The sequence below is a fragment of the Microtus oregoni genome, unplaced genomic scaffold (assembly GCF_018167655.1).
Source record: "Microtus oregoni isolate MIOR12 unplaced genomic scaffold, Mior012 000012F_ref0000307, whole genome shotgun sequence".
NCBI lineage: Eukaryota > Metazoa > Chordata > Mammalia > Rodentia > Cricetidae > Microtus > Microtus oregoni.
This window is the reverse complement of record NW_024543071.1, coordinates 36404741-36432311: the sequence shown is the minus strand read 5'-3', so window position 1 is coordinate 36432311 and position 27571 is coordinate 36404741. Positions and strand designations below refer to the sequence as shown.

The following is a 27571-nucleotide window of genomic DNA, read 5'->3' as shown; positions in this document are numbered from 1 at the left end:
TCATTTCAATTTTGGCTTTTTGTTTTACGAGATAGGGCTTCTCTGTGTAACAGTCCTGGCTGTCCTGGAACTAGCTCTTGTAGACCAGGCTGGCCTTGAACATACAGAGATCCATCTGCCTCTGCATCCCAAATGCTGGGATTAAAGGTATTTGCCACCATTGCTCGGCAGTCATTTCATTTTGTTTTGTCTTCAGGGTACTTAGGATCAAACCCCAGGCCTTGTTCATGTTTAGCAAGAGCTGCATTGTTGAACTATGTCCCCAGTACTGATACTTAGTGTTCATCCCTGTGAAAATGCTAATTAGATTTCCATTTCAGGAGATAAAGGAGAGATTAAACTCATTTGTACATTCAATTTTGTTCCTTGGCACTAAGAGCATAAAAGTAAACACCAGAGTCTGTGTCCTGGGTTGGCTATATGGTCAGTGTGTAGAGGTGCTTGAGTTCAGTCCCCAGGGCTCATGCAGTAGGAGGGGAGAAGCAGCTTTCTCCAGTGAAGGTCAGACTCTTAATACTCATATTATAGCATTCATGTGAACCTCTCCAATAAGTAAATTTAATTTTAAAAGCTAAAAGAAAAGAATTTATGTCATTATAGTTTAATTCTAGTGATAAAATTTAGGGAAATTTTCTTATAGGAAATAAAATGCTCTTTAAATATTTATTATATAAATAATTGCAGCATTGATGTTGTTAATAAGGTAACTTAAGACATCTAATCATGGCAGAATAGATATTCAAATTAGAATTGGCAATTATATAATGAATATGTTCTGATAAAGTCAAACACTGTAGAAATGAGTTAATTGCTAATGAAAGGAGTTTCAACTTATCTTTTATTAGGTAATTTTGAAGTTTTACAGCAGCTACTTGGCCACAAATCGCACAGATAGATACAATTCTCTAAGTAAATAGAAGACAATAGTTTAGTAAATGTAGTTGACTCCATATTACTCAAAACTTCACCAAAACATGTTATCATAAAAAACAGTCAAATTGTTGACCATGTTTATAAAAGTTGTTGGGTGTGTACACATGAAAAATTCATGCTTGCCTTATTGAAGAGGTGCATTTCCGTGCACTCATAGTAACTGTCCAAGGTAGTTCAAAGGGAGAGCAAAGAGGGCAGCAGTGCCTTATACTGCAGCATTAATTCCTATGGACTTACCCTGAGGCTCCATGAGAGCTCCTTTCTTATACCGATAGTGAAACAGTAATGGTTTATAGCTTTTTCTGTTAATAAAATACACAAATGAGGCCTTATTTCCAGAATAACTTGTTACCATAAGTAAACTGCATTCATTTTGCAGATATTACCGACACCTTGCATTATTTAAGCAAATTTTTCGTACTTGAAACGCAAAAGGAAAACCACCACGTCCTAGTCTCCCAACACATTCATTGAATGCAGACTTAAATAAGCACATTCATTTTGACTGTGCCCTTTTTATGTGCACTTTGAAATGACTATAACATAGTACATTTGTATTTTTAATTGGCACCCAAATTAAGATGAAATGGTCTATGTAAAAGCAGTAGCCTGTTCTTCCAATAACAGTTGTCAAATGCACAGGGGAATAAAAAAGGAAAGCCCTGAGTGTCTCTCTCTCTCTCTCTCTCTCTCTCTCTTTCTAGTTTTCAAAATTAATGAAAGGGGGTGTTCTGAAATCATTTCAACTTATGAAATAGTTAAGAATATCCAGTATTCATTTCTTCTGTTTTCACTTTGATTGAAGAGAGGCACAAATTTTGTCTATTTAATCCAATTTAGATAATTTCTTAATACTCAATTTCATTTAAGTCTTCAGAATATCCTGATGATTGTTGAGTTGTATCTTCCATTTCTGTCAGGAAAGATAGACAATATTTATTGTTGCTATAGAAAAGATGATTTTGAATTCTTATAGTTTGAAACTATATTATAAAATCCATCTTCCAATCAAGCTTATGTAATTGAGGAAAATATTACCTGTACATGGTCCTGCCTGAAATTTAACATCATCAATGGCAATATCACTTCTTACTGACACTCCCCTAATGGCTTCAAAAATGACCTGAAAAAGAATGACGTTTTTATTAGAAATGGAGTCAAGCTGATAAAACTGCATTGGTCAGGGACGACCAAGGCTTTGTGGCTCTAAAAACTTTGATAACTGGTGGGGTTGACTTTAAGAAAAGGGACCCAAAATTACAAATTCTAGGCTGACTTTATAATCTCGTAAATCAAGAGGTTAAAGTGAAAGAACTTTTAGACATTCAAGCCAGCCTAGACTATTTAGTGAGTTATAGAAGAGCCTGGGCTGTACCGCAAGCTTGAGGCCAGTCAGGGAAGCATAGTGAGACCCGGGCTCTAAAATAAAACAAGCAACCACAAAATTAAAGTACAAATTCCAGTTAGATTATTTGGAGTTATAATATTTCACCATAAAGTATGATGCCTCATAACTCTTTGCCTCTTTAGGCAGGTCTCCAGAGATGCTCAATCAGGAACCTGAAAACCCACCGCACTTAGAACACTATGTCTAGCTCCTCTCAGCATCTTTATCTCCCGCTGACTCTACCTTTGGGCTGGCATTAGGTGGAAAAGCTAAATAATAATGTGTAAGGTAATTAAATTGATCAAAAGATAGTGAGTCACTTATGTTAAATACCATAACATCAAAGGCACAGTCTTTGAGGGAGGACACTCTGTTTCATGAGTTTAGAGTGTTTGAGGAAAACAACTAATCATATATTCTTTTATTTTATTTTATTTTTTTTAATTTATTTATTTATTAAGGATTTCTGCCTCGTCCCCGCAACCGCTTCCCATTTCCCTCCCCCTCCCCCGATCAAGTCCACCTCCCTCATCTGCTCGAAGAGCAATCAGGGTTCCCTGACCTGTGGGAAGCCCAAGGACTGCCCACCTCTATCCAGGTCTCGTAAGGTGAGCATCCAAACTGCCTAGGCTCCCACAAAGCCAGTACGTGCAGTAGGATCAAAAACCCACTGTGATCTTGGAGAAAATCAACAAGATCGACAAACCCCTATCCAAACTAATTAAACAACAGAGAGAGAACACACAAATAAATAAGATCAGAAATGAAAAGGGGGACATAACCACAGACACAGAGGAAATTCAGAGAATCATTAGATCTTACTACAAAAGCCTATATGCCACAAAACTGGAAAATACAAAAGAAATGGACATTTTTTTAAAATAAGTACCATATACCAAAGCTAAACCAAGACAATGAGGAATACTAATCATATATTCTTGTTCTAGAAAAATAGATCACCAGCTCCAAGGATGTTGCAATAATGGATAATAAGTGACTGAATCTTCCAGAGAGGTCTGTGGGTAGTGATAACTGTCCTAAAGATATATGTGCTCTACCCATGTCATTAGTTTATGATTTAGATGAAATTTTTTATTGTTTTTATTGAGCTATACATATTTGTCTGCTCCCTCCTTTCCTCCCCACTCCCCCTCCAACCTTTCCTGTGACCTCCATGCTCTCAATTTACTCAGGAGATCTTGTGTTTTTCTCCTTTCTATTTAGATCCTATATAGGGTCCTCTTTGTTGTCTAGGTTCTCTGTGAATCATAGGCTTTTTTTTTTTTTTTTTTTTTTTTTTTTTTTTTTGCTTTTTGACTAAAAGCCTTTTGTGAGTGAGTACATAGTATATTTGTCTTTTTGAGTCTGGGTTACCTCACTCAATATGATGTTTTCTAGATCCATCCATTTGCCTGCAAATTTCAAGACGTCGTTATTCTTATTGCTGAGTAGTACTCCATTGTACAAATGTACCACATTTTCTTTATCCATTTTTCAGTTGTGGGGCACCTAAGTTGTTTACAGGTTCTGGCTATAACAAATAATACTGCTATGAACATAGTTGAACACATGTCCTTGTGGTATGATTGTGCATCCTTTGGGTATATACCCAACAGCGGTGCTGCTGGATCTTGAGGTAGATTGTTTCCTAATTTTCTGAGAAATCACTATACTGATTTCTAAAGCAGCTGCACAGGTTTGCACTCCCACCAGCAATGGAGGAGTGTTCCCTTTACCCCACATCCTCTCCAGCAGTGTTTTTGATCTTGGCCATTCTGGTATAAGAAGGGACAGTCCTCCAGAATATCCTACTTCACAGAAAAGTCTCTTGATTATGACAGGCCTGTAGGTCAGAGATGGATGCTCTAATCATTCTGTACCCCTTGAACTGCCACATTCTAAACTGAAACCCCACAGGCTTTGCCAATCTACATTTAAAATGTACTTCAAGCTGGGCAGAGTGGTGCATGCCCAGAATCTCAGCAATGGGAATTTAAGTAAGGAGAATCCTGAGTTGGACGCCAGTCTAAGCTACATGACCAGACATCTCAAAACAAAAACAAAAACCAACGTCAAAGACAGCCTACCCAGGAAGCATAGTCTATCTTAGGAAAGGCCCTGTGTGCTTATCCCCAGAACTCAAATTTTTACAGCATTTGTGTATCAGCATCATTTAAGAGTTAAAAGAAGCTGGGCGGTAGTGGCATATGCCTTTAATCCCAGTACTCGGGAGGGCAGAGGCAGGCGGATCTCTGTGAGTTCGAGGCCAGCCTGGTTTACAGGAGCTAGTTTCAGGATAGGCTCCAAAGCTACAGAGAAACCCTGTCTCGGAAAAAAAAAAAAAGAGTTAAAAGAAAAACCAATGCTAGCTTGGGAGTATAGCTCAGTGATGGAACACTTATCTGGCATATATGAGGTAATGGATTTGATCTTCTGCACTGCAAAATGGAGGATTTTGTGTGTGTGTGTTTGTGTGCATGCGTGTGTGTTTGTGTGAATGCTTGGATATCATCACCAAAATGTCATATTCATTTAAATCTGGAGATTTTCTATTTTTAGCTTGCATCACTTGGAGGGCTTATTGAAGTAAATTTCTAGGGCTCCAAAGCCCTCCAGAGTTTCTGATTTAGAGTTCTGCGGTGGAGTCTGAGAGTTAACATTTTGGGTGACCCTATATTTCAGGTATTGCTGTTGCTGTTGGTTTATTGACCATGTCTTAAGAACTTTTTGATAAAGGGTCTTGAAGCCGAACACGATTGAGCTGCCATCTTGAATGATGATCAACTACATTAGTACGTTTTCGTCTGGCCCAGCTACCTTCTATAGCATCATAAAAAATGCTTCATGGGATAATCTACCATTCTTTAATATGTCTCCAGATATTTATGCTTAGCTGAAGGATCCTTCCTAGAAGTAGAACATCTTCCTCCTGTTGTTTGTTGCTCATCAATGTAGTAGCTCGAATGGCATTGTACTCATCCACTAGAGCTGCCATTTCTTCAGTTTAGATCTTTAGAAAATCAGTTTGTGTTGTTGAGTGGCGAGAAAAAAAGTTCATATGTTGGCTATCTCTTCACAGGAAGACCTCAGTGCCGGCCATCTCTTCACAGGAAGACCTCCGTGCCGGCCAGGCAGCTAGCCAGTGGTTAAAGCTGAGCGCACCCACGAGGTTTACCACCCAGAAGCAAAGCCACAGAGGAAGCTGGAGTGTTAGTTGGAGAGCATGCTCATGCCAGAATTCTACAGAGTGAATTCAAGAACAACTGGGAGTCTGAAGGCTGTCTCCCCAGAATTTTAGCTTTGGTGGCTATGTGAAGTCTAGGTTTTCTAGGCTATATGAGTTGCTTAGGCCCACCTACTGGAATGATTGGATACATTTAGGACAGGGGCTTTCTATAACACATGTGGAATTGGGGGTCTGAGGTCGAGATGACTATGGTCTTGGAACTAAGATCCCCAGTTTCTTCTACAGCAATATAGTAATGCATACAGAGACGTAAAAAACTGACCATGGGCCGGGCGATGGTGGCACACGCCTTTAATCCCAGCACTCGGGAGGCAGAGGCAGGCAGATCTCTGTGAGTTCGAGACCAGCCTGGTCTACAGAGCTAGTTCCAGGACAGGCTCCAAAGCCACAGAGAAACCCTGTCTCGAAAAACCATAAAAAAAAAAAAAAAAGAAAAGAAACTGACCATGGGCCATACACACTCTTAAATAGAAGCTTAGAACAAAAGTCCTTACAAGGAAGTGGATCATGGGTAATAGGGGCAGTACTAATGCATTTGTAAGAAAGGAGACTTGCTTTTGGAAGAAACGTACTTGGCATTCACAACACACTAAGACAGAATAGGAACCTTTCATCCTTGAATTGTAAAAAGCAAGCACTTTACGCATGAACGTCCAAAGCTTTAGCTCCCTGTCTAATTTTCCATTCGCTGCTTAGAGTTAATCAATGACAGGCTAATTGTGTTTACTCTTCAACTAATCCTGCCTTTATCTCCGACTCTGAGAAAGGACAAAATATTCTCTTTTGTAGCAAGAACCCGGAGAGCATAGGCGCTTTAGGCTGTGTGTTTCCCGGGTGGACTGGCATCCCTCCAGGCTTACCTGGTGTTGCCTCCTGCAGCTGTATTCTACCAGCGCCCGCAGCCAGGAGATGCTTTGCTCCCCACGCCTTCTCCACAGCAGGGTCTCTTTATGCTCTTCCTCTGTTTTCAGAAAAACGCTCAGCAGGCCAGTTCCTGCTCCATACATGTGGTAGAAAAAAGTCAAGCAGTGCTTCCCGGGGACGCCTCTCAAGGACTGGGACAAGAGGTGTGCTTTTTGTCCATACACCATGTGGGAGGCCTCGATAAACATGTAGTAGCCTTGAGAGGAATGCAAAGCAAGTATGGTTAGAAAAAAGACCCAATCATATCTTTTTTCTTTCTTCTTTCTTCCTTCCTTTCCCTTTCTTTCTTTCTTTCTTTCTTTCTTTCTTTCTGTAGTATTCCTGGTAACATAGACACTTCGGCTGTAGTACTGAGAAAAAGGTTTTATAATCCTGGAGAGTATTTATGATCCAAGGAAAATAGATATGCTGTAAGGATTAGACCACAAAATAATTTTCTCGCTTAATGGTTTATAATCCAGTTTAGTAGAAACAAGGGAATTACTGCGCCAGTATTATGCCACTGGTATAATTATCACATCAGAATTATCTTACCACTGCCTTGCCTTCGTACTCCCCTTAGCTTCATACACTGAAATCCTAACGCCTAGGGTATCCATATTAGAGAGGTGATTATGTCACAAGGGCAGTGACCCCAAAATGAGAACAGCATCTTCGTCAAGCACTTCTGGAACTAACTCATCTTTTATGCCATGAGGGAGGAGTGTGAGCAGATGGACACAGCTGAAGAAGAAACCCCCATCCTCACCCCTGACACCAAATCTGATGTTGACCTGGGATTTCCCAGCATCCACAGCTGTGGTGAACAAAGATATGATGTTTATAAGCTGTCCCGCAGCCCAGCAGAACCAAAGCATGGCTGCCCCCCCCCCCCCCCATCTATTCCGGTTCCAGCAGTTGCAGAGGCCTTGAACTGCAAAGTCTGACAGCCTTCTCCCTCTCCTTTCTCTCCAGGCTGGCAAGAAGTCCTGGTGACCTTACCTTCAAAGTAAATGCAGAGGCCTGTTCCACTCTCTCTACTGCTAGTGTCCTGCTCCAATCATGTTACCTTGAACCAATGTGACTGATTCCTGGCTCATGTGTTTGTCCTCACCTTATCCCCTGTAGTCTGTCTAACTTCAGCAGTATCCGCAGCAGTCTTTCTAAATGCTTAATGTGTATGTGTTCATTGGGTATCATGGGAGCCTGTGTCTGCCACCATGCCTGTGTGAAGGTCAGAGAACAACATTGGATGTTGGTCCCTGCCTTCCATCTTGTTTGAGGTGGGGTAGATTTGCCATTTTTCTGTAGTATGTGCCAGGTTATCAGTCCAGTGAGCTTCTTGGGGGGGGGGATCCTCCTGTCTCTGCCTCTCCCTATAGGAGCATTGTGATTGCAGACATTGATTCTGCTGCACCCATGGGTTTTAGAGACCCAAACTGAGACCCTCATGATTTCACAAGTGCTTTTGCCTACTGGGTATCTTTCCAAACCCTAAAAGCTAAATTGTACCATGGCTTTGTTTAAAGTTTCCATTAGTTCAGCTCAGAGTCTAGGCTGGCAGCCTCAGGATTGGTTCAGGGCCCTGAACAACCTGCCCCCCCCCCCCCCGCCCGCCCCAATCACCTACCTTTCACTATTGTCCTTCTTATCCCTCATTAAATGGACTCTACTGTTCCTGGATGTCAACTCACACTTGCATATACTAACTCTGGCTCTTCTGGAGTTTTTCTCCTGTCTCACTCTTTCCCGGTTTAAGTGCCTGCTTGGACGCTACCTTTTCTATTGGGCCTATTCTGATTTCACTATTTCAAGTTGCCATCTCCCCCTCTCACCTGCTCCGGCAGCGCTCCTCATCCCTTATACCTTCATTTATTATGCTTTTGTAACATTTAATTGCCTTTTAATGGGTCACCTAATTCTTTTCTCTTTAATCTTCGTTTCCTTCTTCTCTAATGCACAGCTTCCTTGTTTAGTTCAGGACCACATGCCCAGTTCCTAGGCATGGTAGATGTTCAAAAGTATCTGTGAACGGATGGATGAACATATTTTCTTTCCTAGCACCAAGCCACAAACAAGTCCGATCGTTTCTAGAACACATGGCTCCACCCAGTTCACACCGAACGGATGAAGTTCTCGGCAATGAGGAAGGCATCTGGACTCAAATGCTCTAAGACAAATCTACTACAAACCTAAGATGAGATAAAATCACAGTCACATTAGAACAAATGTTCCCAGACAAGCTCCAGTCGTCTGAGGTATTTTTAGAAAGGAACACGCATAAAGCTGGGAGTAGTGGTTTCTGCCTCTGATTTCAGCTCTTTGGAGGGAGAGGCAGAAAACACTGGAGTTCAAGGTCTTACTTGGCTACATAGTGAGTTTGAGTCCAGCCTGAACTACTTGAGACCTCGACACACACACACACACACACACACACACACACACACACACACGTGCTTTGCTTTGGAATTCTCCAAGGCCACTTGCAATCTTGCGTGACAGACCCTTGCTAGAGACAAGGCTCTAGGAGAAAAGACATTGTCCTTGAAATAGTCTTTCACTGAGCAAGTGCAAATGAAAGACTAGGAGGGGCGGAGAGATAAGATAGGAAGCAATGAATTCTTCAGCAATGAATTCTTCGTGGCTGACTGGTGGCCTAGGGTTGTCTTTCCCTTAGTGATAATAATTCTCAGCCACGGCCAGCCTGAGGTCCTATAAGATTAACAAACTCTCAGTGACTCCCCGAATATTGGCGAAGACACTAGTTTCCTCAACATTGAAAGGGGAAGCATTACTCCAGGCCGGGCTCTTGCCAGCACGCCAGGTGGGCTCTAACTCGACCAGGGCTGCCTGTGCAGCCTCCTACACCCACATCTCCTTGCTTTGGACTACACACTCCTATCCATGTCACTGCCACAGCCTGCTCAGTTTTCTGTTCCCGAGTCACCGAGTCTTGGGATCAGGTGAAAGCTCTTAGTTAAGCCTCCTAGTCCCAGAGAGCTATGGGCTAAGTGCTGAAGAATATAAAAGGAAATCCACACGGTTGGACCCATGTGGTTGGGCTCCTTTTGGAAGAACAGTCCTGTCTGGATGGAGAGTGACTTCCTAGGACACTAACTTCAGTCTGCCTTTCTTCAGTATTCTCAGCCTTCGCAAATCACTTCGGGATATAATAATCTGTATTAACGACACCTGTGTACGGGAATACCGACTTAAAGGAATCTCGATCAACCTCTATTCCTAAATAATAAGTTTAACATCTTTGCTAGCTGATCAGAACTCCCACCCCCATGTATGAACTGGTTGTTCCTCTTGATTACAAATACTTCTCCCTTCTCAACTTGCGCGCGATCCTTCCTTTTCCTGAAACCACCGGAGAACGTCACAGATGCTCGTCTGCCTCACTCGTGTTTGGAGAGCAGAGCAAGGTCAAGTGCGCTTGTCCGCATTCCACATTCCAGCTTCTAGCGCTGTCTCAGCAGTCAACGCCTGGGGTAGAGCAGGATGTGGCCGAACTGATGCTTGAGGCTCAGCTCATGGGTTCCTGTACAACGAACGATGGTTGCTGGCGGTGGTGGGGCTAAAGTGCTTTCTTTCTGTGGGCTGCCGTCCGACATTTAGGATGCAGGAGTTCCGTGGATCTCCGGGTCGCTCAGGGCCCCATCTGTTGTTTGTGGGTCAACTGTGATGCCCCGAGAAGCAGAGGCTCACACTGTACTCATAATCTTTAACGGGTAGACAGCTGCTCCTCTAGGCTCTTGGCTCTCTTTTAAAGGGTTGGGAAGGGGCTTTGGCAGCCTGCGTGATGAGGCCCCATGGAAGGAGCGGCAAGCTGTTTTCATTGGTCTGAAAGAGCATTCCTAACCATCGGGGAGACAGCAAAGCTTTGGGAAAAACAATTGGTAGATTACAAGGTGTCCTTATAAAATCACTCCATTATGATTATCAGGTTAGTCCTTCGGTAATCTTTACACAGACAGTACAGTCCGGCTACTCTCTCCCAACCCTTCCTTATCTCTCTTCTGCCTGTTAATACTGTCCTCTCCACCCCTGACTCCCTATCCGTTCTTTTCCCAGATGCACGACTTTTGAGTTGTTGCATTACCCATTTCCTTCAGTCATATTAAAAAGTCTTTCAAATCTGGATCAATGGAATTGAATCAAAGACCCTCACATAAATCCACACACCTATAGACACCTGATTTTTGACAAAGAACCCAAAATTATATAATGGAAAAAAGAAACCTTCTTCAACAAATGGGGCCGGCTCAACTGGATGGTAGCATGTTGAAGAAAGCAAATGGATCCATATCTTTTGCCACGCATAAAATTCACGTTCGAGTGGATCAAAGACCTCAACATAAATCGAGTAACACTGAAGCTGATAAAAGAGAAAGTGGGAAAGAGCCCTGAACACATTGTCACAGGAGACCACTTCCTGAATAAAACACCAGCAGCACAGACACTGAGATCAACAATAAATGGGACCCCCTGAAACTGAAAAGCTTCCATGAGGCAATGGACACCGTAAATAAGACAAAATGGCAGCCCACAGAATGGGAAAAGATCTTCACCAACCCCACATCTGACAGAGGACTGATATTCACAAAATATAAAGAACTCAAGAAACTATACATCAAACTACCAAATAATTCCATTAAGATGGAGTACAGATCTAAACAGGGAATTTTCAACAGAAGCATCTCAAATGGCTGAGAGACACTTAAGGAACTGTTCAATATCTTTAGCTATAATGGAAATGCAAATCAAAACAACTCCGAGAGACCATATTACACCTGTCAGAATGGCTAAAATCAAAACGGCTAATGACTACTTATGCTGGAGAGGATGTGGAGGAAGGGAACACTCCTCCATTGCTGGTGGGAGTGCAAATTTGTACAGCCACTTTGGAAATCAATACGAAGGTTTCTCAGAAAATTAGGAAACAATCTACCTCAAGATCCAGCAATACCACTCTTGGGCATATACCCAAAGGATACTCAATCATTCCATAAGGACACCTGCTCAACTATGTTCATAGCAGCAGCATTCATACTAGCCAGAACCTGAAAACAACCTAGATGCCCCTCAACTGAAGAATAAATGAAGAAAGTGTGGTACATTTGCACAATGGAGTATGACTCAGCTGTTAAAAACAATGACACTGTGCACAATTTTGCACACGCGTGCACACACATACACATGCCCATACTCCCGCTAGATGAGAAGTTTAAGGTCGTGTGGCTATTAAGATCTTGCATCAGCAAACAGTACAAAAGAAACAAAGAAACCAAACCCAAACAACATTTCAAATACATTGTTTTCATTTAAAAGCATATTTCCATAACTAAACTATTCTTTGGTATGTCTTCTTAGACATGAAGAAGACACCTACTTTTACTTATTACTTATGTTGACAGAGAATTTAATTTCCAGAACGAACATCAAAGAGCATTCTGAAAGAGAATGACGGTGTCTTTGTTTGGAGGTGGTAAGGCAGTGAATGGAGCTGCTTTTTCTGGGAGGAGGAGGGATGGGGTGAATAGGCAGGCCACCTATTAGGAGACTCAGTGGCAGAAGTTGAGGTGGGGTAAGTGGGGAAGAAATTTCTCATAAATGGGATAGTTATCTGTTGGTTTACTTATTCATTATCATTTAGTCATAAAATCCATATTTAAAAAAACCTTCTAAAACAAAAGCTCACCAAGAATTCTGACAGCTTGGCATCATATAAATGGCAATAAAACCCTGGTAAGCTTGTTATGACTTTGCTGTCGCTGTCTCATAAATAGGAAGCACAGTGGCATCTGTGTTAGGAAACTTTTTAGTTCTGTAGAACAGAGTTACTCACACAGATGGTGCAGAAACCAGAGAGCTAAACATTGCAACGCCCATGCCACCTTGATGCCAGTCACCCCATCTGTCACAGAATGCTGTCTTTCTTTTAACAGCGGTGAGATGGTGGGGCTAGAGTGTTTTGGAGGGTGTCTCTGTTGCTATTTTAGTGCAATGATTTATTGGTAAGTATTCCCCACTCTTTCATCCTACAGATTTTGTCTTTGTTATACTTTTTGTCTACATATGCTACTTGCATTTAATATTTTCCTTTTAATAGTCTATTTGCAATAGTTTTAATAGTTTTATTACCTATAGATGTTTATTCAAATAAACTTCATGCTAGCATAAAACAGAAAACAAGCTAAAAGTCTATGAAATAACAGTTCTGGCATGCTGGTTATGGGTTTTTTATTTGCATGGGTATTATTGGCAAACCTAAAAGTAGCCATACTCTTATCACTTGACATACCGGAGGTAGATAGAATGTGATTAAGGGGGATTTTGGTTTAGTGACTCTACCAAGTCTTTTGCTTTCTACCAAGGAAGTTTATTAGTGGTCACAGGCAATGGCTTTCTACTTTATAGAGGCACACATGGCATTAAATAGGGGGTATAGGAAAGTATTACAGAGCCAGACATCAGATTCAATGAAAGATTCATGAATTGTAGAAATAATGATACCACATGTTTCAGTGACTTTTTTAAAAATTATCAGTTAATTACCACAGCAACCCTAAGAGACTAGTAGGGCATTAACTGTTATTGCTATTATTATTGTATTTATATGTAATATAATATAACAATTATATTATTATATATGAGGAAACTCAGTCTCAGAGGCCCTGGAATCATGCCCCAGGCTTTGCAGCCAGCAAAGAGGAGGGGCAGTTTACTGATGGATGCTTTACCTTTCTACTAGACTATACCACGCTAACCTCAGGATATTGAAAGGTTTTGTTTTTTGTTTGCATTGTCCTTTAGGAAGGCAGAAACTGTATCTTCTTTAGAACTGTTATATATAAGATGTATTGATCCTGACAGGCACAAAATTACCTGGCATGTTTACAGTTTTCTTTCCGTTTTCCTTTTTTTTGGCACTTCTTTTTTATGTAATAAATTTAAATTGACTTACCATTTAATACGGTTATCTATAAACCAGTTTTGATGCCTGTCTCCTTCCAGGCTTTAAGGATGGGAAGTGAAAAGGTAGCATGCATTCTACAGATAGAGGCATGGCCTTCAAAAGTTCCAGAGTGCATTACATTAATTTCAAAAGGACCCTGTGGTCATTATCCATGGTAGGCATCAAGAAAAAGCACACTGTGCTACTGGTCCCATGTCTCAGTGGAGCACATTCCAATGTATAAAATAGGAAGCCCCCTTTTTAAAGTTGCTCCTACCATTATCTTCTTAGATATATTTTAAAGGGAGCCTTAGAAATGCAGTAAGTCACCCATGAGGGCACTAGCTCTCTTTTTTGATGAAATTCATCATTGTTTGCAGTGTGTACTTAGTAACAAGAGAACTTATTGTTGTTACCTAAGCAACAGCAGATAATTATTATAATTTCACTCAATAGGTTGCCATACTATTTAATGTAGATGTTGTTTTAGCTGATCTATAATAGGCTGCATACCCCCATCACCCTAAAAATCTATGAACTGCTATTAACTTGTTGAGTCAATGAAAAATTTCAAAATATATTATTTCAGGATATATTTGGCATTAAAGAAAATTTTCAGTGTTATCTAAGCAAAAATTATACTGACTCTACGAGTCACTTTAAATAGCATAATACAGTTTTCTAAGTTTCTTCTTTGGCAAGGGAATAAAAGGAAGACATTTACAGCACTTTAATACTCAGAGTTTGCAAAGATTGACCCAACTTTAGCTCCTAAATCTTTCCCTAGGCCTACCCTTTCCTCACAAATCCTACCTTATAAGAGGCTTCCTAAGTCAGGAGCCCTCCACCCCGACATCTAATCAAGGAGCTATGTGACCATTTCCTTCACCTGCCACCATCTCAGAGCCTTGGGCTGCCCCTACCAAGAATCCTTTCTACACAGGATGCTTCTTCCTGCTAATTTTCCATGCCCTGGTCTCATGCAGTCCCTCATTTCTCTAGTCTTCCTTGGCCATGCTGCATTCAGGTTGAGCCCAGTCTTTCCCCACCACTGAAAAATCACACTACGCTGGTTCCATGATGGTTGGGAGTAAAGTCTGCCTTACTGTGCTTTAACAAGTACAGCTGGGATACTTTTCTTAACATAATGTACCTGGTATTTATTGCTCCTGATGGGGGGTTATAAAAGGAAAGACACAAACAGTGACATCTGCTGTTGGGCAGTTTACAGCCAGAGTTTGTGTAAATTTTATTATTCTCCTATTACCCATTGCCAAAGAATGGGACACTATGTGATATTATCTCAGCTACAACAAGTTCCTTGGAAAAAAAGGCAGAAAACACCAACAAATGCTTATCATCATAAGAGGGCAGAAATACAATATCACATTCTATCTTTTGGTCAGGGGGGATTTATGGGTAAGTTGGTAGATAAGACATTCATCCCAGAGGATCCAAGGTCCTGTCTTCTGCCCATTGTGAATATTACACACACATGGTGCTCAGACATATATGCATTACACGAAGGTAAAACATTTATGCATGTAAAAATAAATAAATTTACTTTTAGAAAAACAGTCTACAATTCAGTGTAATCCACATCAAAATTCGGATTATATTATTCACAGAAATGGAAAAACAACCTCAAAATTCATATGTAAGCACTAAAGAGCCCTAACAGCTCAGGAATGCTAGTTCAAGAGAAATGCTTGGCTTTTGCTAAGAACAGTGACCTTTTTGACTCGGCCTCATCCCAGCTGCACCTCTGCCGTGGCAGAACGGTAAACTAAGAGCTTCATGATTAAGGCACTTGCAAGGACAGGCTGGGCACAGACACCGAGTCAGAATAGGCAGGCTACTTCCCAAACACTCCATTCCTGGGAAGTTGACATTATTTGACCGATTCGGCAGCTAAATTGAAGAGCTTCATTCACAGGGCTTGTCTTTATTTAACCTGAGATGATGTATTGATTCTGACAGACACACAGCAGCTTGACATATTTATAGTGTGGCTTTTCTGAGCCTTTCTTTGTCAATACAGACATGTATTGACTGGCCGTCTAATGCAACTGCCTATAAAGCAGGTTTGCATCTCACCTCCCTCCCGCCCATCTTTCTTCTTTCCTCTTTTTTTTTCAAGTTCTGCTAACTGTAAACTGACAGGCTTTACACATGGAAAGTTAAAAGACAGGACTGATTCAGAAGCATCTTGATAGATGCCTTGTCTTGGGCCCAAGGCAGATACCAGTGGCTTTTGGTCTTTAATACTGAGGTGTCTTCAATCACTCTTAGCTTAAGCCTCTGCAGAATTTCTCTACACCCGTGTGAATGGGGCAGGAGTGGGAAGGCCATGCTAAACGGGCAGTGAGAGTAGGAGTCTATGAAAATATACTTTCCCCCCTTTTTTTAAGATTTTATTTATTATTTATTATGTATACAACATTCCGCCTCCATGTATGCCCGCAAGCCAGAGGAGGGAGCCAAATCTCATTACAGATGGTTGTGAGCCACCATGTGGTTGCTGGGAATTGAACTCAGGACCTTTGGAAGAGCAGCCAGTGCTCTTATCCACTGAGCCATCTCTCCAGCCCTACTTTTCCCTTTTACTCTCTAGCTGAAGGCCATGAGGCATAATTCAACACGGCTTATGAGATGTCCCCACTATCTCAATCAATTGGACATAGGAGTGGCCAAGTCATGGATAAATCACTGTTGTATGGGTGGATATTTCCTTGTTATATGGCCTTGTTACCCATTCCTGCTGTGAAGACTCATAGCTTCAAGTGTACCACCTCCGTATAAGGTCACATTTGAGGCTCTACTTTCATGGGACTCTTGGGTGACAGAATCCTATCGTCAGTAGTGTAACTTAGAGGTCCTGAAAGCTGTCCTTCTGCCTAAAGGGCTGCGTGTCTCATGCTTGCTGTTTCTTCATCCTGACATGCGTTCATATTCCTTACTATTCCTGAGCTACTCTGGTTCATCCTCCAATAGACTGCTAAGGGGAGCTGCTGCCTGACACTGTCCCACCATCTCTTGAACTTGACCCTTATAGCTTTACTTGTAGCTTCGAGTCATTGGGATGGTGTTTGGTATGTAATGGGTATTGAGATCTCAGAAGATATGGAATGAATCAAGTGGGGACTCTGGATTGTGTGATATTAATGGTAACTCATTTTTAAGATAGTTGATTCTAATATGTATGTAACTTCTGAGATAATAGCTTGAATAAGTAGTTATTTGGGGGGCTAGTGAGATGGCTGAGAGGAGAAAGGTGTTTTCCCCAAGCCTGGTGGCCTGAGTTCAGTGTCTGGAATTCACATGGTGGGTGGAGAACAAACTCCTGACAGTCCTCTGATCTCCACACTCACACTGTGCCGTGTGCATGCGTGATCTCTCTGTCTCTGTCTCTCTGTCTGTCTCTCTGTCTCTCTCTCTGTCTGTCTCTGTCTGTCTCTCTGTCTCTGTCTCTCTGTCTCTCTCTGTCTCTGTCTCTCTGTCTCTGTCTCTGTCTCTGTCTCTCTGTGTCTCTCTCTCTCTGTCTCTCTCTCTTTGTCTCTCTGTCTCTGTCTCTCTCTCTCTCTCTCTCTCTCTCTCTCTCTCTCTCTCTCTCCAGCTAAATAAATGTGTAGAAAACTCTGGACAGTTGTTTCAGAAGAGTCTTTGTTTATAACACTTGCAGTTTTGAATGGGTCACCCTTCTCTCTTTTAGATCCGAGAGCGCCTGTATCAATCTTATTTAGCCCATACTGTTAACAACTGAAGGAGAAGAAAGCTACTTTACCACGTATGAGGGTAGACAACAGGAATATGGGGTGTGCTCCTGGAGTTGCACCCATAATATCAAATTATCGACACTAGAAATAGGTCGGGAACCCTGTAGATTATTTCGGATGACGGCATGCATTATGAGTCATGTGTGATGTGGCAGTGTCTGAGAGATTCCAGTAAGGCAATGTGGAGAGAATATGCTCACTAGAGCCAAACAAACCTGAAATCCAGTCCCTGCTCTCCCAGTTACTACTATTTAGCTCTGAAATGGCTCTTAGCTTCTCCAAGCCTTTATTTCCCTGTCTGAAAAACGGGACCTTTTACTTGCTCAGCAAATTATAGAAAGAGTATAAAGATTCTAGGTAAGAGCCCACTCAGGATAAATCTTCAACAAATAACCCCTAGCTTTACAGTGAAAAGGTTATTAAAGTAATTGGCAGCCCTAACCAAATGCTATGTATCTATAGGTACCGTGGGCATAGTATTTGTTTTCTTACGTGCATTGTTATTGCATGGGAATAAAAAGATAGATTCCAAAAATATTTTATTAGTTAACAATCTGAAAGGCGTCTTGAGAATCTTTTGGAATTTAATATTGAAGCAGGTGAGATAATTTATTTTTAAAATCAGCATTCTCTACACTGTGCCCCAGAGACTTTCATTTAATAGAGCTAGTATTCATTCAGAATAAATATGGAGTTCACTAAGAAACATTTGTATTCATTCTTTTGCTATGAAGTTTTACCCTAGCCAGCTGAAAGATTCTTTTAAGTTTCCAAAGAGACAAAGAAAACACAACCACACCATCTTCAAACAAAACCATTCCGAGTTAATTAACATATGCCCCCATAGTTCAGTATGATGTCAGTAAAGGACTAGAACTATGCATTACTTAATATACATTGCACATGTTTTTGATAGATTTTCATGCTTTTGAATGTGCGAGGAGGAGGTAGAACATGTTCTAAGTCAGACAAGGCTAGACTGTAGCATAAAGAGGAGCAGGAGCAAGCCTGGACTGTCACTCATTTAACTTGAAAGAATTGTCCTTCTCCTTTGATATTCAGCCCATGACACTGATTCCTGGGAGGGAGTCTGCCATGGGTTAAGCTGCATCTCTCCAAAGCACACATGATGAAGACCTAGCTCCAGTATATCAGAGTGCGGCTATATGTGGAGACTGAGCTTTTAAAGGTGTAACTGAGTTAAAAGAGGATTGTTAGGGTGGCTACTGATTCATTACAAGTGCCATAAGATAAAGAGACATCAGGAGTGTGTTGGCACAGAAGGAAGACCATATGTAGACACAACAAGAAGATGGTCATTTGCAAGCCAGAGAGGACAGAAGAAAGCAACAGTGAGAAACCTTGATCTTGGACCACTCCTTGAAATTATGTAAATGAGTAGGTAGTTGTCGATATTCTTGTTTTCTTGATGTCAAAGCTGGAAATTTAAGTTGCTTTCTTAAGGCCATACTCAATGACTATAATCTGTTAGGTTTTCCCAACTCCAAAATCCATAGGTCTCTTCTACCCTTGACCCGGTTGCTTCCCTTTGCGCTGTTCAGGAATGCCTCCTTCACTATTTACTACTGTGATTCTGCCCTGTCTTCCATGTCCAAGGCATCCCATGATCTTCATTATCCAGAATCCCTGCCCCCCACGAAGTCTTCCTATGCTTATCATTGATAGCATCTTTTCATACCTCTAACTGAAGCCTTCTTTATGTCTGCAGAAAAGAAAAAAAAAACTATCAACTTTCTCCCAGAAAAAACACCTCCCATAACAGATGAGCTAAATTGATTAGCTCTTCTCTACTGTTCTGAATATTGAAAATAGTATCTTCCCACAATCTTATTTTTTCTAAAGAGGGTTTTGGTGATTTTTTTTTTTTTTTTGAGACAGGACTTGCTATATAGCCCAGTGTGACCTGGATCTCATTATGTGATCCACGCCGGCCTTAAATTTGTAATACTCCTGCCTTAGTCTGCTGAGTACTGGGATTATAGGTATGTACCACCATACTAGTTATTAGAGGTCTTGCTATATAATGCTCTTTCTCATGTTTCAGTAAAGGCATTCATTCACGCATGCATGCATGCATACATTTGTTAACTTATCCCGTAAAGATTGTTTTTGCATAGCTTATGTAAGTCACAATATTAAGTACTATGGGAATTCAATGGTTTTATAGTACTCTATCTCGTGACATTGCTATTCAGAGCCAATAAGGTTCAGTTTGGCTGGCCATGGTGTCACAGGCCTTTAATTCTAGCACTTGTGAATTAGGAGAGAGGAAGGTGGGTCTGTAGCAAGTTTCAGGCCAGCCAGGGCTCCTAATAGTGCTGTTTCTCAAAAAGCGGGGGTGGGGGGAGATCAGTCTGGAGATTTTCATCAGCATTTTCCCTTCCTGCAAAATTTAGTACTGAAAGTCCATGAGGCTGCCTTTGCTGTAGCCAGTTTCTTCCCATGATTGGATATCATGTCAGAGACTGAACTAATCCAGAAAACCCAGCACAGAGAGGTGGAATGAGAAGGGAGTTCCCTGATTATATAGTTTATCCCTTGCATCAGAATGTGACTGAACTGACCTTTTCCTGTCTCAAAGTTCAGCAAAATTTATATCAGTTTGAGTTCTGTTTCTGTTTTATGCTGCCAGGGAGCTATCATATATGGCTTCTAGTTATCACTGTAACTTCCTGATGCATTTTCAGATGGAGCTTAACAGGTCTCATAAACTCTTTTATAATCACTATTCAATACTGAAAGTGGACATCTGGTCTACCTTTGGCCATTGCTGCATCCCTTCACTGAGGAAATAATCTTCCCGAGCCCATGAGAAAGCAGCACACAGAAAGGGCAGCAGTAGCACTAGGTGGAACATTTTAGGTGAGAGAGCATTCGTTTTTGAGGCCAGCGGACACTCTGGGAAGACGGATGGAATCAAAGGCTCTTCAAACAAAGCAAAAACTTTCAAAAAATTTTTGGGTAGCTGTATAGAGATGTGCACCTTAGTTGTGGAGGAGCAAGTGCAAAGGGCTGGTTATGGAGGGCTAGGCAGAGCGGACATAGCCAGGAATGATGTGCTGCAGAAGTTCCAGTTGGCCAGCATTGACATCTGTCATAGTGAGGGAAGAGTCAATAACCAAGAGAGAATTTAAAACAGCACTAAATATCTTAAAGTTCTTTTCTTTTATTTCTTTCTCTACCTGCCCTGACTTGAGGATGAAAACCAGAGAAAACAGGAGAGGGGATGAAATAAAGATGAAAGACTAGACAGTCTTCTCCTTTATCCTTCTGAGACAGGAGTCAAGGCCAAGCTCTAGAGGTCAGAAGCATTTCGACTGATTGAGAAATGCAAGTTTTTTATTTGGACGAGACATTTTAACATGCCTGAATTATGACTGTTCCAATACCTCACCCGAACTGAGAGGTAATGGATTTACCAAGGAGTAGGGAGAAAAGTTTTCAGGATATAACTGAAGTGAATGATGGAAAGAAAAATAAAGCCATTTGTGGTTGAGGTCTATCAAGTTGGACTAATTCAGTAGAAAGATTACATACATTGTATGTTGATTCAGGGTATTTGGTTTATCTTGAGGCTGGTCATAAGGTAAGCACAGTATAACCCAGCATATCCTCCTGACTTTTCTTCAAGGACCTTGAAGCTTAGTGTCAAGGATCTCTGTGGGTTTAGTTCAGGGTCAGTTTTCCTTCTTTGAACTTAAGTTGTGCCTTAACTGATATACTAAATGGGCATATCTTGCCACGGATTGTTTTTACTTGCTGATAGACAGTAGCAACAGGATGATCAATCTTGAGTTTGTCCTAGGATACTTCACATACTCTGTGTTGAAATCATACTCCTTAGTCAGGCATGGTGGCATACATCTACATCTCTGAGTTTTCAGGAGGTAGAGGCAGGAAGATCCTGAGTTCTAGGCCAGCTTGAATAAGACCTTGTCTGTGGGGTTGATAATGTGCATCTGATTATCTGTACCTACAGCTATCTGCTCCCCCTGCTTTATCCTAAGAACATAGTGAATCAGAATTCACAGATGAATGGAGTTGAACTTACCTGCATGCTCCCAATCTGCCTGTACATTTATATACTAATCCTCAACTTCAACTTTGATTAACTTCTTTGTCCCTTTTGTGCTTCTTTCAGTTTTTAAAACCTAGTTCTAAATTATCTTTGCAGCACTATACATTAATCAGTATCATAAACATAAAAGATGATTTTCCAGTAAACTGATTAAAAATTTCACACGTTTAGACTCACGTGTAGTTTATTCTGGTCACAAGACGTGAATCTGCACCCTCAAAATGCAGCAAATGACCGCTAGTTGCTAAGTTATGTTCTTAGGAAACAGCACCATGTGGCATAACTCACCTACCCCAGTAGTGTGATCTCCCTTTGGTCCTGTGTAAGAGGTTGGTGTTTCTCCTCTCCCCCTGTGCCAGCTGCTCCGGTTTCTTTTCTCCTGTGTAAACGCACATTCATCTTGATCGAAAGTGCACTCTCCAGGTGGAGGTGGAAGTCTCTCTGCAAGGAAACAGCAGGTGTTGCAATTGCGGAGACAGTCGATGAATATGTATAGTCTCATGACTCCTAGCAGCCCACATTGCATGTCTGAGAGGTGTCTGGCCATATGCCAAGCCTATGGGGACGCAGACCCCCACAGGTGGCTTACGAAGCTTTTCCTCCAGCTAACCTGTGCTCCATCATGGGTCCTATCCTGACACAGAATCGGAAATCTAGATCTGAAATATTGGGTTACTTTGAACAAGACATTGCCCCGAACTTGGGAATTTGTTTGAGCAGAATTGCAAAGCTCTGGAAATTGGAGACGCAGTGCCTCCAGCACCTCCCCTCCTTATATCCATCTCCCCAGTGAAATTTTCAATGACAGTCTGTATTTTATGTTTCTTTTGTCTTTTATTTTACATACAGTGCTAATTAATGAAGCCTCCTTCCCTGTTATTTGCCCTGAGTGTGGCTATTCTTATTGGTATTGTCCTTCCAAGGACTCAGAAACCAAGGGTCTGAAAGCAAGGTGTCTTCCTTTAAATTGATTTTCTAACAGTGGGAACAAACACAGAGCCCGTGTAAGCTGTGAGAATGTCTGCCACTGAGCAAGGCCACCAGCCCAAATGCAGTTTGCAATTATTCTCCAGTATCAGAGTGTTGCTACACGTTGGCTGTTTGTTATAGAGATGAATACTGAGGATCTTGGAGGTATGTACTGTTTACTTACTGCCTGCCATGTCTGACATGCTGCTAGCTTCCATGACCTTTTTTTTTTTTTTTTTTTTTTTTTTTTTTTTTTTTTTTTTTTTTTTTTTACTGTCATCAATGCTTAGTCTGATGTAAGACAAAAATAAAAGGGAAATTATAAAGAAATGACTGGGAGGAGCTCATTCTGGAGTCTGGCTGAAGTCTCAAGCCAGCCAAGAGCGGAGGATTTGACACACTTCTAGAACTATTTTAAATAATAATGCTAAAATAGTAGGGAGCCTTGCTTAAGATTTGTGTATGACTTAAATTAATCCTTCTCCATTTCCAGATGCAAACATGTTATGTTCTGAGACTCTCACACACAAGATTATAAATTTAGTTTGTAGACAAAATATGTCCCAACCCCCTTGCGACTAATATAGTAAGGAATCCTTCAACACTGTGGCTTTGTCTTCTTAACAGTCCTTATGTCTATCAGTACACATTAGAAACCATATTAGAAAAAGAAAAAATCCCTAGAAACCCTTTTAACAATGTAACTCCAGAAAGCCACCAAAATTCTCTATATGACTATGGAGACTCTCTCTTGAGAAGCCCCACAGCCATGTCTTGGGTATCTACTGTCCTTTTCCTAAGCATCTCGTTGTGTTGACACTAGAACTTAAATCCGTGTTTAAACCTTTTCTTAATAAGTTCCAATTTTGCTTCTGATTCATTCGGAAATTCTTTCCTGAGGTATAGAAGCCCGAGCTGAGGTCTTTGAAAGAACCATTGTGTCCTCATCCCAAGGCTCAGGGATCATTGTGGAAGTACAGGGGCAAAGATGTAAGAGCAGCATCTGGAGATAACTGCAACAGAACATCTTCTGGACACAGCACATATGAATTCACAACACATATCAACTCACATATGAACTGCACATATGAACTCACAACAGTTGTGACAACGTGCACATCCAAGCCAGGCTAAATCCCAGCATGCATAGGTGCATCAGGCACACAATCCTACCCCTCACAATAGATAGCTACTGGAAAAGGAAGGATCAGATTTATCTAAGTGTATAACCCTTCACAAGTTGACCATGTTTCAGTGGAAGAACACACTTCCAAGGATATTTTGGGCAGCACAAATGGCCTTGAAGGGTTTAGAGTCCCCCCTCAAAGCTAGGTGAATGAGGGAAAGAGAGTAGTTCTGGGAAGACTTGGGAAGGTAAATATGATCAAAACAATGTTGTACAAAATTTTCAAGTAACTAAAAAGTGAAACAAATAACCATCAGGCTGCTATAAGCAGCAACATAAGACTATGTCACCTGTTGCTGCTGTAGGTCTATTGTTCTCTGTCACTTAGTTGACTTAGAACATATCAACTTTATCAAAAGTTTAATGGTATATGTCTCACAAGTATTTGTGAAATAGCAACGTCATCAGTATTACTTGAAAATGTGCATTCTCTAAGAGTACAGTGATAATAGGGCACTTGTTTTTAAAGTGTTATTTGGAGGCAGTTAATAAGCTAGGGAATGTGTATGCATTGTCCCCAACATTCTAATTTGCTAATTTTCCTTACAATGAGGAAAAGGAGACAAGCCATACATATAAAACCCCACAGAATACTGGCACCTTCATTTCCAACTTGTAGAATCGACTACAAAGCTCTGTGTCTATTAAGAAAAGCAAAGGATGGAATAGTATGGATCAAATGTTTGAGGTTCTTAGAGGAGCTGGAAATGTTCATCATAGGGCAGAGAGACACACAACTGAAGTGACTAACAGTCCCCTTACCTGGAGACCGGCAGTTTCCCAATTGTATGGTAATGTCATCCAACGCTACAAGTCCACAGTCCCAAAAGCTTTTGCATAGGCTCATAAAAACCACCTGTAATTCATAAAAATAAAGTAATGAATCTTGTTAGCTGAAAACGGAAACCCTTCAACCTGAGATTTCCTAAACACAACAGACCTGCACAAGCAATTTGAAACACCCTCTCATTGCCTGTATGAGTAACAGGATCCAGTGGCATGAAAAATGGCTACCATTGATAAACTCCCCTGGAGTTGCGTTCTTTGAAGCAAAGTTGACTTCATAAAAAATACCGTGTATATGAATATAAAAACTAGAGGTGGTATTTCAAGATTGGCAGCTGCTATGAGGAAAGCAAGCAATTAGCTAGGTGATAGAGAAAAGCCCCTTAGGTTTTAAGTATCTTCCCTTGATAATCCCCAAAGTGGTGGTTGTTTCCCAAGCATCCTTCAAATGTTTCCAGTACAAACATTATTGTTGAAAGAACTGCCTAGCAGTGTGCTTTATTTACACTATGAATAAAGTCCCATTGGCCACCCACCCAGAGACTTCTGCTCCATTTCCAAGGCAAAGGCGAATAAAAGCCCTAACATGGTTATTATTAAATTCAGTGTGTGTGGGGAGGATGAGGGAGAGAGAGGGAGAAAAGAAGAGAGAGAGAGAGAGAGAGAGAGAGAGAGAGAGAGAGAGAGATTGATTTTGATTTCTTACTATTGGGCCAGTTTAAAAGGCTGTGTTTCAGATATATACTGGCCAAACAGAGTTTCCTAAAATATTATGTTGCATTTTCACTGCAGTTGATCGCTTCAAATATGTAGTTTAATGTTTAATTAGTGTGGGTTAGTATGGTCTATATTCTGTCTCCCAGCTGCGAATCTCTACGCCAGTGGAGAAGACAAAGGCTGACACACAGCAGCTGAAATTCTATTTAGGATTAAAGAGAAAACTCGACTGTCTAGGTTCTCCTAAGCCAAATGTTGTGGTTTGTTTTTATTCCTGTGTGCCATTAGTGGGGTCCTTTTGCTCAAGATGGTCAGATTTATTAAAAGACAGAATTTATTTTTAAGAGAAAAATCTTAGCTCACGTGACATCTTGTCACTACGCAAGCTACAAAACGTCCTAAGCCAATCTCCCCAGAGGAAGCTCTAATTGCCTGATGTGTGAATGTTTCCAGACTCTGTGTTCATATTCTTTTATAAATAGGATAGCTAAGAGATAGAAATGTTTATCTCTGTGGATTTACACAGAACAAAACAAAATAGGGTGACTTTTATGGCTCTTTTTGTAAGCTTCTGTGACTCTTTCTTCTGGAGAGATTGTAGAGGTTATCTAAATAGTAGAGAAAATATTTTACTTTCTAGATTCCTGACTTGGAGCTTCTTCTGCATTTGGGGAGCAAAGATCTCTGTCTTCACTCTCAAACAGTGTTACATTCTATTAGCATCTTATTGTTATATTAGAAAAAATGCATTAATAGGCCTCATGATTTACCAAATTAATTGTGCTACACAGAGGGGAAAAAACGCCTTTTTTTTCTTTTGTCAGCTTTAAAGTCCATTTTTCACAAGTACACTGGCAGAGTACTTTTGCAAAATGATCCATCCTCTAAATCTGTCCCTGTGGAAAGCCCAAACACTTTGCATAGCGATGCATTCTAAAGATGGGAAATATTAGCGTGCTTTTATATCTTGACTATGGCGCTATTTTATAGTGACCATTAAGCCAAAAAGCATGCAGGCGGGCAACAGATGAAATAGCCTAAAGTTTCAAAAGAAAAGAAATAAACTAGAATATAGCAGTCTGAGAAATAGTTGATCATTAAATCTGAGTGCTTTGGAAATTATTCAGTGCCACAGATACTGATTTAATGCTAAGTTAAAAAGCCGATTAAAAGAAAACAATCTCCAATTCATCTAAACTAATAGAAGAGGCCTAAAAAAATTAATAACTAAATAATATGTTAGGCTCATAAAATTATAGTTATTTCACAGTTTACAGTTGAGGAAAAGAACAAGAACATCTATAACAAAAATGTAGAAATAACGTTTGTGATGTACCTCAATGGCAGGGGATTGCCTAGCATTTGCAGGACCCTGGGTTCAATTCCCAGCACAATATAGAGACTAAAGTAGAATCATGTGCTAATATTTACTCTAGACTAGTGTTATGTATATGACAGCCTATAGGCACAAATTATATTTAAATTAAAGCTATTCAGTATCGTTAACTACATGACAAAGTATTCAATACAGTAGTAAAATGCAGCCAAGTGCCTAAATGAATTGAACCGACAGATAAATAACATTTCCTAATTGCAAAGAGTAACATTGAAAGGACTTCGTGGATTCTTTTTGCCATACCAAATCACATACTTGGCTTCTTTTTTAGTCATGCCAATTATGTTGAACAAACTACTAAACATGTTTGGAACAACACCAGGTTATCCCTACTTCAGATTTTTCCACATGTAGAATACTAGCTGGCCAGGGTGTTATTCTGTCTAACCACAGACCCACCCCCCCTCCAACCCATCATCTACTAACTTAATTCAAGCTAAGGCCTCAAACCTTAAATTTGTTTGGCAGTTTTCTGTCAGCATTCCAGAAAATAAAAGAAGTATAACAAGATCACTTTGCTCAGGCTAGCAGCTGGCATTCTCCACCGAAGCTCTGGTAACACTAAGCACTATGGTTCTTGTAGGCTACTTGGTATGGAGAAGCTATTTGTAGGTAGTTGGTAACTGAAAGAGTGGTTGACTTACCCTGTATTGACTTTGCCCAAGACAAAAGAAAAATTAACCTGGTGCTTGCTCTTAAGAACGCTCTCTGTGGATACTGGAATGCCCATGTTTCTTACAGTATTATTTACAATAACCACATTTACAGACTCAGTCTAAGTGTCTAGCTAAAGATAAATAAAGAATACATACACAATGGAGTTTTTATCTATAAAGAAGAATGTAATTGTGACATTTGTTGGAAAATGGATGGAACTGGAGCTCATCATGCTAACTGAAATAGGTCAGACTCAGAAAGATAAATACCACACATTTTCTCTTATATACAAAAAATACATCTGTAAGCCATGAAAATAAAAGGAGACTACATGGAAAGAGAGAAGGGGACCAGTAAGAATGAGACAACAGGATAATTGGGGCTTATGATCAAGGTACCTTTTACATATGAACAAAAACACCACAAAGGCAGGTGAGTCTTAGCGAGTTTGAGGCTAGTCTGACACGCAGAGTGAGTTCCAGGATAGCTAGGGTTGTTACCCAGAGAAACCTTGCCTCAAACAAAGTTCAACAACCCATTAGTTTGTACAATGA

General features: G+C 40.7%; 1 protein-coding gene across 1 annotated transcript in view; it reads right to left on the bottom strand.

Annotated features, from left to right (window-relative positions):
* Positions 1-829: 829 nt before the first annotated feature.
* Mamdc2 (MAM domain containing 2) overlaps positions 830-27571 on the bottom strand; it is a 67204-nt gene continuing 40462 nt past the window's right edge. Inside the window, exons 8-12 of the mRNA XM_041662149.1 lie at positions 24224-24317; positions 21595-21747; positions 6428-6687; positions 1972-2056; positions 830-1846 (exon numbers count right to left, since the gene is read on the bottom strand). Of these exons, the coding sequence (XP_041518083.1) occupies positions 1782-1846; positions 1972-2056; positions 6428-6687; positions 21595-21747; positions 24224-24317 (657 nt within the window). The 3' untranslated portion in view covers positions 830-1781. The remainder of the gene's footprint in view (positions 1847-1971; positions 2057-6427; positions 6688-21594; positions 21748-24223; positions 24318-27571) is intronic.